Source organism: Cyclospora cayetanensis, unplaced genomic scaffold (assembly GCF_002999335.1).
Source record: "Cyclospora cayetanensis isolate NF1_C8 unplaced genomic scaffold, CcayRef3 CcayRef3_contig_96, whole genome shotgun sequence".
Lineage (NCBI taxonomy): Eukaryota > Apicomplexa > Conoidasida > Eucoccidiorida > Eimeriidae > Cyclospora > Cyclospora cayetanensis.
In genome coordinates this window covers 121383-136598 of record NW_020312770.1, presented here as the reverse complement: position 1 = coordinate 136598, position 15216 = coordinate 121383, and the positions used below count along the sequence as shown (strand labels likewise).

Sequence of the window (15216 nt, the reverse complement as noted above, 5' to 3'; positions counted from 1 at the left end):
CAGAAGAATTCACTTTTTCTCTTGTGCCGATTCCTCCTGGTAGTCGACACGAGGAGGGAAACACAACTAGGGTGGAGGCTGCTGAATCTTTTTAGCGCTCCTGAGCATTCACAGCTGGTTGGGTGTAGCAGCTAGCGCAGGGGCCTCCGACATTGCGTCTTTCTGTATCGCGCGTAGTAGTACTCTGCAGAAAAGGGCTATACAAACATAAAAATCCATAAGTCAATTCTTCCACATGCTTAGTGAGTATAATTTGTTTATTGGAAAGCTTATAAGTGTAACCTAGAATGCTACACATGTCAAATCCAGTCAGTAATGCGAAGATATCATCTGACTAGTCGTATGCGTTGCAAGGAATACAGCTGTTGGGAATCGCCGAATCGGCTGAGATCACGCCGATTTGCGGCAAACGGAGCTGTCAAACTCCGTTGAAGGCCCTCATGGGCGACATCCACCGCTGAGCCATAGAACGACTATCTGTGAACATAAACACCTATAGGAGAGCGAAATCAAGAAACTGTGGGTGCGAATATTCTGATCAGTTGGGCAACAAATTTTATTTAAAGACGCCCTTGATACATCATATGCACCTCGCAACAATCTTGTGAATGAGCACACCTTAATCCCCGGGTTCCTGGGTCGGGTTGTCGCGCCCGCAGGAAGAAATAGAAGAAGTAATAGGAATCAGCTACTTGCAGCATTTTGTATCTTGCATTAGATTTGCATTTGGCTTTTCTTTATGGTTCCTGCTGCGTGATAATTCCGATCTTTCCCTGGAGGGCTTCCTGAGCTTCGCGCCGCATGCAGGAGCCATGGGATTGATTGTGAAGCCCCTTTACTCGCTCCCTCTCTTGGTGTTACTTTTTGCTTTATTGATATCCTTTTATCCTAGTAATACTAATAGCCACTCCTTGTTGTCCAGTCTGTTCCCGGGGATTCCAACTGTCACGACTTCCCCTGCAGCTGAGCAGCATTTTAGCTATGCGCAAGAACAAATTACGTATGTCGCCGAATCTCCCCCGCACGTTTATTCATGCAGCAGCTTGTTTGCATCGTCAACATCGCTGCTACCATACTCAGGGAATCCCCAGGTCTGCGAGAGTTCAAGGATAAGCAGCAACGGCGGATGTCGCTAAACTGTAATAGTTGCCGCTCCTTTTCTGTGTTTTAGGCTTCTTGAAGCTTATTTTTGCCTCTGAAGTATCCACCTGATTCTGTTGAATAACTGTGGGGCTGCGGGCCCCCCTCCATGCCTAAGTACTCATGCCCATGGGCTCGTGATTTTGTCTACTGGCCCGTACAGCCAGTGTCTTCCCCCCAGCCCGATGCCGTCGGAGAACAAGAATGCCTCCTCATGTACCGAGGCTAGGAGTTCCTCGACAGTTACTGGGGGCCGCACAAAGGCTCCAGTACCTGCTCAAGATGGCTCGGCGGCTTCCCCAGCAGCAGCCGTTGTTTCAGCGGAAGGTGATGAGCTCCTGAAACGTATACAGTCTGCCCTAGAGGAAGATGACAGCGTGGATCTGCTGCTTCCATCTTTGACGGCACTGCAAGTAATCCCCAACACGGGTGGAAGTGGAGCAGTGCAACAGAAAGCCGGTGCAGCACAGGCCCGCGATAGCAACGGTTCCTTCTCGAATATGCTGCAGACTGGAGGCTCACAGAGCAGCACAAGCAGCAGGAGCAGTAGGGAGGCAACTGTGGCTCTTGATGATCACAGTACGAGGTCACGTAACTTGGGGTTAGGTCTTGCTGCTTTGCACAAGATGCAGCAGCGCATGGTGCAGGAGCAACAGCAGCAGAAGCAGGATACGACAACAGGAATAGTCCAACCGAATGATTATTTAGAAGGCAAGCAAGAGGATGAGCATCCTCTGGCTTTTCACAACGTGCAGTCGCCACCAGAGCAGCATCTGGGGGAAGCCAAGGCGTCTTGGGTTCATGATGAGGAGCACAAGCAACAACTGCAGCAACTAGAGCAGCAGCAGCAGCCACAGCCAGAGCTGCCAGCTGAGGAGCACAAGCAACAAACTGAACAACAGCTGGAGGCTCAACGAGAGCATATGACGGCTCAGCAGCGACAGTACGTAGCACAAAAGCTCCAGCCCCAAGAGCGTAGTGTGCCTCGCATAACAGGCTGTTGGCCTCATTCCCCGAATGCCCCCATCACTGCTACAGGCGTAGCCAGCAGTGGTGGACCGTTGGGAAACGCCGTTTCTTCTGGAAGCATCGAAGCTGAAGTCTCTGCACCCGTGAATGTCGATGCGGAGGGTGCAGCAGCCTCAGCGAAAACAGCGAAAGCAGCGATTTCGGGACAAACACAAACGGGAGATCATGCGTCTTGCGTGCTCGAAGCAACGATTGTCAGGCCTAATGGAAGTGCTTATGCGGAGCGACAAACGATGATGGCCCTGCACGTTAGTGAGTGCCAAAGGCTTTCAAGTACAACTACGGCGACAGCGGAAACTGGAGCGGCTCAGAGTGTTGCAGCAGAGGGTTTAGATGCATTACCGGTAGCTACGGAATCCGCGGAGGCTGGAATTCTGGCTGGATCTTTGGGCTCTTTAGACGTGGCTGCTATCCCAGTTTGCGTTCCCAGGTGCACGGCAGATGAGGCGTTGGCACAGGGTGCTGGACGCGCTGTGGATCCTGAGGAGGCAGCAATGCGTGCTGAAGCAGCAGCAATGAGTGACTTGGTCGGCAGTCTGAAGCAGCAGCTGCAGCAGGTGCTGCAGCAACAGCAGGAGCCTGAGGGACGTCATTCAGCTATAGATGCACTGGGGAAGATGGAGCAGCGCCTTCGCCTGGCCCTTGAGGCTGTCGACTATGACGTTGCTGTGTTGCATCGGGAAGCAGAAGCAACAGCAGCAGCAGCAGTTCCTCCCGTGGGCTCTTCAACAGCAGCACGCTCGAGTCACCAGTCGGACGATTTCTCGTCGCAGCCGCAGCTGAACCGCGACACGGAGGCCTCTCAGGGGGACGATGGAGAAATGGAGGATGAGGAGGGCTTTAAGAGCATGGAGTCTATGGAAGACAGCAGTGCAGCAGCAGCTGCTGCTGCTGTTGCTGCTGCTGCAGCCGCCGCTACTGCAGGTGGAGCTGCAGCAGCGGGTCTGTGGTCTAACCCCTGTAGGGCCCTGCTGCGGGCTGCGCTACAGTCGGCCGGGAGGCATTTGCCTAAGGGGAGGCGAAGAGGCGCGCGGGGGGGGCCTAGAGAATGGGGTGAAGCTGCAAGGTACCGTCCCCCTCTGGATGTCCTATGCCTTGCTGCGTCTCAGACAAAAGCTGAGTGCAGCCTTACGCCCGATGAGGCAACAGCAGCAGCCGCTGCCGCCGCTGTTGCAGCTACGGCTGCTGTCGCCAGCGGATCTGATGCAGCAGCAGCGGCTGCAGCAGCCGAGGTGCTGCTGCCCCTGAGTGCGGCGGCAGCAGCAGGCGATGGTGTAAGGAATATCCCGTGGCTGCCAGCTGAGGGCCCCATGGTGGACAGTTTAGCTGCCTCAAACCATTCTCAGGCATTCACAGCTGGCCTGCCGTTGCTTCGGGAGATATGTCGCATTGCCACAGTGGAATTGCGAGTGCCTACGTATCCCGCAGTCGCTGCTGCTATATCTGCGGCTGCAACGGGGTCGAGCTCCACTGCAGCAGCGGCTGCTGCCACAACCGCTGCTGCTAGCGCCATTGGGATTGCAGGACTCAGGAGGCTAGGCCTCCCAGGAGATCAGCAACAGCTTCGAAGGGGCCCCTTATGGGTGGAACCCCCTCCACCAGACGAAGAGGACGAGGGGCCTCGAGGGCCACCACCAACTCTGGTGTCACCATCTTGTAATGAGCAGCTTATGCTATTTTTAAGGCGTGAACTCTTTTCTCCAGATTTGCTGCAGCAGCTAGAGCAACAACCGCTTGGCTGCAGAGCCGAGCTGCTGCTGCCCAGCGGGTACGAGGAAGGAGCACATGACGGGGGTTCTTCGCCTGCTGCAGCAGCGGCCTTCCAGCGGCCCGAAGATCATTTTCAGCCGGTATTGAGGCTGAGACGACTTCGTACGACCCCCTCGAGGGGCGCCGAGGGGGCAGCAGGGAATGAGGCGGCAACAGACGCAGCGCATCACTTAGAAGAAAATACTGGGAGGCACTGCCAGGGACCTTTGGTGGTGGATGACGCTTTGGTCTTGATTAACAAGCAGCAGCAAAAGCAGCAGCAGGCTTTGGAGCAGCTCCTGCAGCAGTTGCGGGAATTGAGTCATGGCATCTCAATGCAGCAACTCGTTTTACTGGCAGCTATCGTCGATTCCATGAATCCTGCGGAAGCAGCAGCAGCTGCCGCTGCTGTTGGAGATTCTGATGCTGTGGTATTTTCTGACCAGAACAGGAAGTCGGATGCACCCGAAGCAGCAGCGGAAGGCACTGCATGCGAGAAGGACCAGCAGCAACAGCTTCAAAAGCTGCATGAGTGGCTCTCACTGTTTCCGCAATTGGGAGTTTCTGCAGGGCGTGCTGTTGCGCTGATGGCAGCAGCAGGGGAGCAGCAGCACCAACACCAGCAAACAGAAGGAGAGCCAATAGACATCCGGCTTACCTTCAGCAGCCTCATGCCCTTCCCAGACGAGGACCCTGGAGTTGTTGTCTCCTTCTTCCTTCCTCAGAAACGCGTGCCCCAGCAGCCGTGGAAGTGGGACCTGCGAATTTTGGAGGGTCCATTTCGCAAGAATCAGCCGGGCCACCCTTACAGGGGCCCCTTGAGCATCCAGAATGTGCGTCGGCGCATCTCCGAGAGGCAGCAGCGGCTCAGCTTCCTCTTGAGTCAGCAAAAGGTCGTCTGCAAGGCTTTTTATAAAGCTTGGAGGTGGTAAGCTCTTGTGGGGCGCCTTACGTCTTACGTCCTCTCGGCTCTTCTGTGCCTCCTTCGAATGGGCAGTCTCTTAATTTGCCTGTTGCTGCGCGTTCCATCTCTGTCCGTTTTGACCGCCTGTGATCCTCGTCCCCTGCCACATATTGAGCCATAACAGCATTGGGTTTGTGCGCCTGGCTTGTGCCGTACTGCATGGTGCGTTCTTGCCCGTTTGACTACTTGCGAACGTTTATTTTTCCTTCGCATATCTGTTCATCTCGTTTCTCGCAGCCATCGCCGCCAACTGGAGCGTCACCGTCTGGCCGCAGGCGATCTCTTCGGGTGGGGTGTTCTTCCCGTAAGAGCGGTGGACCATCCATCTCTCTTGATGGCTTTACCAGCGGGTTTCAGACAAGGAAATCCAAAGGAGCCATACGAGAAACAGCACAGCAGAGACACAGCAGAAGAAGTAGGCCTGCACGACCGAAACGGGGCGAGGAGACCGGCAGATGCCACTGGTAAAAAAGCACTCAAAGCCCTAGTGGGTTCTTGTAGAGTAATTGTTCAATAACAAGAACGTTTTCTGTGGGTCCTTGGCTCTTCCCTTAGATGATATTGTGATGGCCCAACTTTGGCTTTTGGCTCTAAAGGTTCGTTAGTGGGGGGAGGGGTTGCGAGTCCTTGGAGGACCCCATTAGCGAATTTTGTGGTTTCAAGTGAAAGGTTCGGACACGGCCCCATACAGAACACGCTCATAGCTCATGCCATATGTAAGATGACATGAGCGGTTTTGATGTCTCTCTCACAAAGAATCTACGACGCATTGTCTGATTTGAGCTGACAGACGCTACAAGGTGTTTCAACTGCGTCTTTAGCACCGTTCTAGGCTTGGCCACGAGTTTACGCGTAGAACCATTTTCGTGAACGGGTACCTGAAAGAGCCGTATGAAGTTCATATGGGGTCTTTTCTAAAAGGCGCGGGCACACTAAGGGCCCGGCATGATTGACATATATGTATATGAATGTGTCTATACATATCATGCCGGGCCGTGGGTCATGTACATATTTTGTGCAGAGGAAATTAGGCAGGTGTGTTTGTTCTGTTGCCGTTTTTTCGTATGGGCAAAACAGGCCGTAGGACCCTTCGTGGCGAGGCATGTAATGATCGTCAGCGGGCTAAGGAGGAGGCCGCAAGTCGTGAGAGCAAACGAGAGTGGATGCAAGCGAACTTCTCAAATTTGACGGGGCCGGGAGTCTTCTGGCGAGACTCGTGTCTCTTTTCCCAGGGGCAGAGCCTTCGACAAAGATTCCAACGGCAGCAAGAGAGCAGCGGCGTGCACCCTGTGGAGCTTCTACAGACAGACCCGGATTGGGCTATCTTTGATTGGGAGAGAGAATGTGGATACACCTGCAATAGTACCAGAGTCCGTCAACCCTTTATGCGCAGAGGTCTGGGGTTCTATATGTCCTTGCTCTTCAACGAGGTTATTATGGGGCTCATCGCACGCGTGGACCTGTCGGGCTTCTGTTTGCCACTGATGACATTGCTGGACTCTTCCTGTTAATATGCTGTTTTGTGATACTCAGGTGTTCGAACCAGTGGAGCAGGAAGCCGAGAGGAAAGCGGTGACGGTTTGGGCGGAATCTGAGGCGCGTACGTTTGTTGAGAAGTTTCTGATGTATCCAAAAAACTTCGAAAAGATCGCCGCTTGTCTTGATGGCAAGACTACCAGGGACTGCGTAGTAAGTGCTGTGTGGCTGTTGAGAAATGCTTGAGAGGAAGCTACTGCAGCAATCCGAGGAAGCATTGACGAGTGACGCGGTAGCTTGTATTATTGCTGCATTGCTCTGGGCCATCTGAAGCTGTTTGAGGTCCAGTGGCAGTTGTAACAGCAGGCGCTACAAGAGATTGCACGGAGGCGGTGTTCTGTTTGTCTCAGGATTTCTATTACCGATTCAAGTTTAAGTTCGGGCTTAAGCGACGTCTGCAAGAGCTGGAGGACGGAACACGGGTCAAAAAGAAGAACAGACACATTGGCTCCAAGCAAATACGGAGGGAAGAGCTCGTCGCAGAGGTGAGTCTATAACGGGTGTTCTCCCTTGCCTCAGCTCTAAGTTTAAACGAAGGACGTATTGCTTCTGGCGAGCACCACATCCTAAAGGGCTAAGCTGATGGCTCTCCATTCGTGGTTTTTCCATACCGACGCTTTTGGCTATGGGCAGATGTCAGGGAGCTGGGACGGTATGCAGTGTGTGCGTTGGCCTTTTGTCGGGCTTTGCGTACTGTTCTCAAAGCCTTGCCTGCTCATGCATGAAGTAATGTTTATTGATGTCTAGTGTGCTTGTTCAGCGGTGGGTCTCAATTTCTCCCTTGTTGGCACTAAATAGTTCTTGCATTTCTCTATTTCTCTGCAGGCTGTAGCTGGCCTGTCGTCGGACTGTGGGACGAGCATGATGCGACGTTTCAACGGTCGCAACTTCCTTCCATTTGACGTCTTCAGCGACCATTTGCTGCATCGCGACGCCTTGCAGACCACTCTCAAGGTAATGCACCTCGGTTTGTAGCACTAAAGTTACCGTGTCTCGCTCACCGGCAGCACATGAACACAGCAAAGTAGCTTTTGCTTCAACTGAGGACATGCCCTGCGCCTCTTCGTACTGTCTTTATGGGGTGTGTACACATAGTCTTTCTGCTAATACTCTGCAGTTCGCTTTCCCTGTGTTTTTTCTTTTCAAAGGACCCTCTGAGTTGTCGTGGAGAGGAGTGGGCAGATGGAGATAGCGATGGCCCCGAGATATTTGTGGAGAATATGAGTGATGGATATTTCTTGCCCGCAACCACAAAGGGCTTTGTAGGGCCAGGGAGAGTCGTTAGCCTTCCGGCGGATGCGGGGCTGTGGGGGCCAGGGCATCGGTGTTATGTACCATCTTGTTTTCTCATAGACCAGCCCCAGCAGACCCAACCTGAGGGAGCAGATACAGATGCCTCTCCTCCAGCCGCTGGCCCTCCTCCCTCGTTGAAGTTTTCGCAGCTGGATACACTGCTGACCTGTATACAAGCGGCCTCTCGGAAGCACTCTCAACAGGATGACGAGGGTCCTTCGTACATGACGCGGTCGAGGGCTGCCCGTTCGCGGCCAGGGGCCCCAGTGGCAACGGCTGGTGGTCAGGCACCCCAACAGATGGGATCGAGCAGTGTGCGACTAGTGGGGGCTGGCGGAGGCCACAGCGGTGCGGGGGCACCCATGGGACCCGGTCAGTTGTCTCCGAGGGCGAGGGCAATAGATTTACTACTCCAAAGGCTAAAAGGAATTGTGCGGGCGATGCAGCACAACGCTAGGCTGGCATCCAGGGAGCGGCGGCGGAGCCAGGCGGATGAGCCAGCGAATGCAGTGGGTGACCCTGGCATGCCGAGCAGCCCCATCACCCCCTTAAAGCTCACTTCAGATGAGGGCTTGCCACCGACCCCAGATTGAACAGGAATGCGTTCTGCCATTGTTGATTCAACACTGCATCAGGCCCTTCGTGCGGACGCAAGTTGACTAAACGGGTTGCAATAGTGCCCATTGGTCGTCGCGTCGGCTCCAGGCGCCATTTTGACATTACCGCTTGTTTTGTTGCTTTGTGTATTTCAATATCTAGAAAAATGCGAAAATGACCACGAAGCGATGTGTCTTGCATCGCTTGTCACATGCACTTACCCCTCTACAGGCCCATCTGCAGGGCCAGACAGCACGGCCTGCTTTCGGCTAACCATTCGTCCCTATGCAATGCAAAGACGGAGTCGTAGGGCAAAGGGACGGCTATGCGAAAGTTTCTTTGGATTTTACATTATCTATGAAAGCGGATTGCAACAAGTAGCAAGGCGTATGGATTTCTGCAGAGTAATGGCAGTACCATACATAGGTGGTTCTTCAGGCACTTGCTGCTCTTCCCAGGCTGAATGAACTGTTTGAATCCCAAAGTGCAGGTGAGCGTACGTGGAATGGGTCATTGCTACAGCGCGCTGTATTAACTCTTGGCTGATGCCTGTTTATCAGTTTGGGCCAATGGATATCTCATTGAAATGGCTCATCCTCTTTGGCACTGAGAAGGTAACTCCCTTGTTGCGTTGCCTTGGATCCACTGTCGGAGGCATAGAGAATCTGTTACGGTATGAAAACCAGTGGGTTCTATAGGAACTGCACCAGAGCTGCCGTCACATGAAACAATCCGCCGCTCAACTTGCTGAAAGCTTTCTCCCATGTGTTTGCACACGGGGATCAAAAATTATTTTGCCGATGGACGTGCGATTGTGGATGATAGAGTATTCAGGATTCGTCCCTTATGTAGATGGATATGCAGCAGGTTCATCTACAGAAGGGGATCTTAATTGTTTGATTACGAATTTGAAATGAATTAACCAGTTGTGTTTGCTCTTTAAGTATAATTTTTTGCTTTCAAGTAGAGCTACCTTGAGACTGAAAAATGAATGTCGCGTGCTTGCGAGCGGTATTGCTCTGTACAGCTGGCTATGAATGCCCGAAGTGGTCACAGGGTACGGAAAGGCGCATCCTAGCTCGTTTTCTACACGATAAAATCTTGCAGACTGAGTGCAAGGAGTCAAGCTAGCTAACCCAATTAGCGCTCAACTATTCCCTTCAATATTTTGGGATGAGACTTCACATGGAGACCACAAAAGTGGCATTGCTGGATACGCACGCGCTGAGCATATCCTAATCTCCTAGTTTGTATTCAGTAGGGTTCAGCTGTGGTAACAACAGGGAACCATTATCTGCATCCCCGATACAAGCTCAATATAATGTTTTCAAGTGTCTCTAAAAGGTCCGCTGTTGAGGGCTAAGCTAAATTTCAGCGCATTGTACTGCTCTGGCATTAGTTAATAAGGAATCAGTGAAGAATCGACGAATTTGTTTGTTAGTCAATCTTATTGATTCCAGGGTGCTGTTGGTTCAATATCGGAGGATGCATTGATTTTGGGGAGCACTTGCAGGTCTTCACTACCTCTGCTCGCCCCACAGCGGAAGCGAACGCCGTAGCTGCTATAGGTGCTCTTGAATAGCTCGGCTGCAGAGTAAGACGCATTTCACGTGATCAACCATGCAGTCGTCTTGAACAGGCTTATAAAACTAGAATGTCTTGCCTTTGCAGTACAGGTGGAAACTTACAAGTCCAAACGGCACGTAGATATGCTCGAGTTTGCGGGTGCGACTGTCTGTCTCCGTTTTGCGCCAGTTTCAGGGTGAGTAAAGGGTATGTGGGAAAGCGTCTGTGAAGTCAAATGCCACGCCGACTGCTGGTCTGTATAGCTCGTAAAGCAATTGACCAGTGTGCAGTACAGGAAATTTCTGCTTCACAGTGATCTTGTCCACCGATTTGAAGTAAATGTACGTAATCCAGCGTCCGTCCTTTCGGCACCAACACCATATATTACTCAGAAGCGGCGATAAAGTCCTGCATTTTACCTTTCTTCACTAGGTCATCCGACTGCCGCACACTCTCCCCTTCTTCCTACGAAGGCGCCGGCTTCCACGAAAACTGATTTGGGCTCGCTTTGTAGATTGGCTTAATACGGTGCCCTGGAAGATCAGCTGATGGCCAGTCTGCCAGCAGCTCGTGGTAGTTTTGCACGTTCGCAAATTCCGACTTGGTATCCGCCTATTCTTGATGTTCTTCGGCCAACGTTTTGGCTAGAGATCGAACTGCTTAATAAAGAGTCAATTCCAAAGCAACTAAGATGGGATGCATGCTCAGAACTAGCTTTTCTTACGGCAATGCTGAGCCGTCCGCAAGAAAGCTCCTGCCTCACCTTGCCATGGCTCCAACTCTACCTTGCTCAACATTGACTGTACATGCATTGTTAAGGGAACCAGGGGTTGCTTCTTTTCAGCGCTTCCTAGCCTACTAAACTCTGCAAGGCACAGCTGTGGCAGCGTTTGTACCTTCCGTTGAATCACTTATGGCATACCAACGATTACAGCATGTTGCAGAAGTCCGACATTGACGTCTCTGACTGTGCGCAGAGAAACCACATCCTATTGGAATTTAGCAATTGATTGTCCTATGCTTGCCAATCCGTGCGTCCTGCAACCCGTTTGCAAATTCGAGGCTCAGGGACTGCGCTAAAAACGGGGACTGAGCGACTGCTTTCATGCGCTGTCCCCTCTGATAAGAAATCCAATGTTAACCCAGTGTCAAGCAACGGTTGCGACTTTTGTCTACTGACATGAGCTAACACCAGTGCAGGATTGGCCCGCAGTTAAGCCCCGACTAAAACTCTGTCCACCGTGGCCCGCTTCACCGCAATCGACCTGTGTAGCCTTCCGCTTCACTAATGCACTTTCTCTCCTCGTCAAGCAGCCTGCCTCCGCTGAAACCAGCACTGTTCTTCAGTTCGTGGCCTTTTGCAGATGCGTTTTGGGGAGGCTGTTAGGGGTTGCACAGAGCTTGGAGTCCATCAGTCTTTCTTCCACAGATCCCGTCCTAGTTTTTGTCCGCTCTAGGGTGTGGGCTAGGGGTGGCTCGCTGGAGCGACATCCATTGGTTTTGGACCTTGATTCGGCTCCTCCTTTCCAGCCAGAGACATAGGATTTGAGCTTATTCGTTCCTGATTTCTAAAGAAGTCTATGATATGTTGAAGCCCAACGGGGCGGTTGTTTAGTGTCTGAGCTTCTACCCGTCATTGGACCACCACGTACACCTCAGATATACAACCTTAAAGCCACTGCAGCCGTTGCCCGTGTAATTTGTGGCGCGTGCGATTGATACTTCAATATCTAGCGAAATAAGTGTTTATTCAACGATTCTTCTGCTTCGGCTGTCGCAGCCTCCCAAAGCTTGCTGTCGTCAGCAGAGACCGACGACTCAGGGCTTGTATGAAGAGTTGAGTGGTAGTACTCTTTGCATTAGATGACCTCTGCATGAATAGAGCCATCATTGAAGTGCTTTTTTCCAATGATCACGCCTTAAGGAGCAGTAGTTTCTCTATATCAATAGAGTAAAAAGCAAGCTCAGTCTCAAACTGGCTGATGATAACTTCGGACACTCGCCAATCCTTACTGCCGTTATGCTTTGCTGCTTGGCCTAGCCTCATGGATGCATGCATTCACATTGCAGCGACTGATAAAACATGCCTTTCTGCCAGCGGTGGAGACAGCGCGTTTACATTAGCTTGCAGGGCGGCCTCTGTCGCCCCAAGAGGCGTTTCTCCACCTTAAGTACCCATTGCCACACACTTTTATGTTAGCCTGTTGTTAAAGATAGTAGAATATCGACTGGTCAAAAGTTGTAGAGTAAATTTTTAAAATGTTGAACGGTGGCCCGGCATTCCACTACATCCACAATGGGTGGATGAGCGTAGCACAGGTGCATCAGGCCATGCAGTCCTACGAACTGGAACGTTTTAGTAATGGTCACCCTGCGGAGACAAATGTCTTTTAGACGGGTGTAGAGATAAGGCAAGTGTTTTGTAAAGTTGTTTGAAGACATCAAATTGCCAATACAGAACCCCTTGGAGCCATAGGCATAACGGAATTAGGGACAGCTAGGGTGGTGGATGCTGCAGACATTAAGCAGTCCAAGAAATCACTGCTAACTGCATATAGCATCCAGCGCCTACTCACACAGCATTGTATTTTCATGCTTTTAATTAATGCTCGAATAAAGTAAGAGTAAGAACTACAAAAAACCAAGTGCTCAAGCCATCACTAAATCTAGAATCAAACATAACTGACGTAGTAGAAAATGCCTTTGTGTGGTTCAGCTCGCTACAAGGGGTAAGGAACTCTCGTGCATAGCACTCCAGACCTCTCTATTCAAATTGTCCTCAGTATGAAACTGAGTGTCTTCTTGCAGAGACCACAAATCAGGTAGCACCTCCTGGTTGAATGCAGCTGTTCCCCGTTCATCCCCTGTCTGTAAATGCAGTGGGGTGTGAGGTTTTCCTACAACCATTTCCGAGTTTTGAGAACGTCTTTTGTTAGGTCAATTTTCAAGTTTTGCTAACAACTGGCTGAAGAAACAATCTGCCGAGGGACGTTGACGGTGGCGCAACACCTGTTGAGGCAGTAGAGTCCGGACCGCCAGCTAATGTGAACACAGTAGGTCCACAGTAGGCAGGAAGGCATGCTTTGTCAGTTGATGTAATGTGTATGGATGCGTCGTGTGCACAAATGTCGAGGAAGGCAAGGATGGAACGATGATAGCTAGCGGTCCGTTGTGAGCTTCAAGCCTGGAGATTTGGCCATCGTGGGTCAGCAGGACGTACGAGGCGTACCAGAGAGCGAGCAGAGAAAGACTTTTGCCGTCATGAGGGAAAGGTTACTCACAGTTCTCGCGGCAATCAAGGCACATTCCTAATCGATCGATTTTCCTAAAGTTGAAGTTTTCACAACCCCTTTAATGGCTTCCCAAGAAGACTTCAGGCTGACCCATACCACTCACAAACTTGGCGCGCCGGCGATTGACCCCCGTATAGGTGTTAAAATTACAAGGGATCGTGTAAATGGTAAAGCTCCAAACTGTCGAACGCCGAGGATACACTAGAAGGAAGCTTCTCGTCAAATAGGGTGGGGAACGTCAGCACCAGTGATTGATGAAAGGGCAGTTGCAACCGTCGGCATCTGCGGGGTCTTTCTTATTCAATCCGATCAACAAGGCTAGTCGACATGGACGCCATTGATTGTGCTTAGTGGTAATTTTCCTTGTCAGACATAGGCTCTGCCTGAAATGGCTGAGGTCATCAATGGGCCTGCTTGAAGTGTTTATGTTTACTGATGCTACGGTGTTCACTACATTCAGATTTGTGAACAGACAGACTCGGGTATTATTTCTACACACAGTTCCTTATGCCTATATTGGTGCTTTGAAGTAAACTATGCTGCACCTGATATCGCATCGGCCACGCATTCCCAGACACTGCATTGTGAGACGCCGAGGCACCACTAAACAAATTCGTACTTGCAAGCATCGCTGAACACCCTTTGTCTCTTCTGTTATCTAAAAATAGGCGCTCATGTTTTAGCGCTCTAGCCATGGCGAGTCACTGGGACGCCGCGGCCGTGCGGGTATCGTCCTGCCGTTGTTGGCTAGTGGCGTTGTGTCTTTCTTCCCTTCCATTTTTATTTTTGGCCCAATAAAACCTTTGCCCTCGTCGCGTGCATTGCTGCTTGCGGTTTTGATTCGCTGGGGTAGTGGCGGTAGGGCGGAAATACCTTCTTAAACTTGCATGCCTTTGTTCTCGATTGGTAGGTACGAAAAGTGAGCACACGTAATTGGAGTTTGGGAAAAGGCGGACGCAAACCAGCACACGCCGTATCATTTTCCAATGTATGAGTAACATTGAGCAAAGAATTAGTGAAAACTGAATAATTGTTATGGCTGTTTTATTGCTTATTTGCTGCAGAGTATTATTAGCCTGACACACGAAGACGCATTTTGGCATATGCGACAATTTTTTTTATGTGGGTTTTTTTATGTGCAACTGGCTGTGATCGCTCGGATTGTGCAAACACATACACCCTAGCTAACTCTCTTCGCTCGTGTCGGCCTCCTGAGGGGCTCAAGTAGGCAAAGGGGGCAGCTCCTTCAAGAAATATTTGGTAACTTTTCATTTTGTTTAGATTGAGTCTGAAGTTGAGCGTCTTCTTGAAGAAACAGATGGATCGTTACATCGACCTTCCGCGCAGTCGTCCGACAGTACTCCAGTAAAGTGGCCGTTTTGTGTACACCAATAATCCACTCTGCGTACCTCTGCTAGATGAGATCCCCAACTCCGAGAATGATTTTCCGCTAGCAAAGTACCCCAGTGTTGGAGCGGGGATCCTCTATCATAAGATGTTTTCTCTTTTAAAACTTTTGCTTTCGATATGAAATAGCATCAACATGCGGCTTTTGCATAGCGGCGAGTATTCCCGTGTGTCCGCTAGATATCCTGTTTACTGCTAAGAAAGAGGTCTGACTTACTAGATTGCTGGTGACGACTGAATCAATGGAAGATCCAGATAGAGAAGTAAACCTTAGACACCGTAGACATAGATGGTCCTGGCCAGCAACAGTGGTTTCAAAGACTTCCGATCGACTCCGCCTCAAAACCTTGCATATACTTCAAGGCATACCTCTGAAGAAGAGAACCTTTTTGATTCAAAGTGCTGCAATCTCGTCCTGTCCTCAGCACACATAGTTCCGGAACAAAGGAGACAGCACAACGGACGTGCGTGTTACTTCAACCCGTAAGGACTGCGAGCATTCTCACTCTCTTGCGCAGTGCAGCTTAGCGTACCGCAGTATTGCCCTCATTGTCAGCATGTGAAGCTAAATAAGCGTTCTCCGTGACAAAAAATGTACGAGTAAATGCTCCGCCCAATTTTCTGGAGTTCTTTGATTGCTCT

The 15216-nt window shown here is 50.9% G+C and overlaps 1 protein-coding gene across 1 annotated transcript; it reads left to right on the top strand.

The window, feature by feature from the left end:
* The first annotated feature begins 1325 nt into the window (after positions 1 to 1325).
* On the top strand, positions 1326 to 8304 carry LOC34621807. Its single transcript, XM_026336186.1, has 8 exons — positions 1326 to 1851; positions 2137 to 4846; positions 5120 to 5346; positions 5960 to 6252; positions 6416 to 6571; positions 6769 to 6903; positions 7244 to 7372; positions 7567 to 8304. Exons 1-8 carry the CDS (start codon positions 1326 to 1328, stop codon positions 8302 to 8304), a joined length of 4914 nt encoding a protein of 1637 aa, XP_026191971.1.
* Positions 8305 to 15216: the final 6912 nt, after the last annotated feature.

What these genes read in the sequence shown, in the direction of transcription:
- LOC34621807 (XM_026336186.1), top strand. Translation starts at nt 1,326, where the DNA reads ATGCCGTCGGAGAACAAGAATGCCTCCTCATGTACCGAGGCTAGGAGT. An exon ending in TTTTATAAAGCTTGGAGGTG is followed by an intron (nt 4,847 to 5,119) that starts GTAAGCTCTTGT and finishes CGTTTCTCGCAG; the next exon opens with CCATCGCCGCCAACTGGAGC. An exon ending in AGACTACCAGGGACTGCGTA is followed by an intron (nt 6,572 to 6,768) that starts GTAAGTGCTGTG and finishes TGTTTGTCTCAG; the next exon opens with GATTTCTATTACCGATTCAA.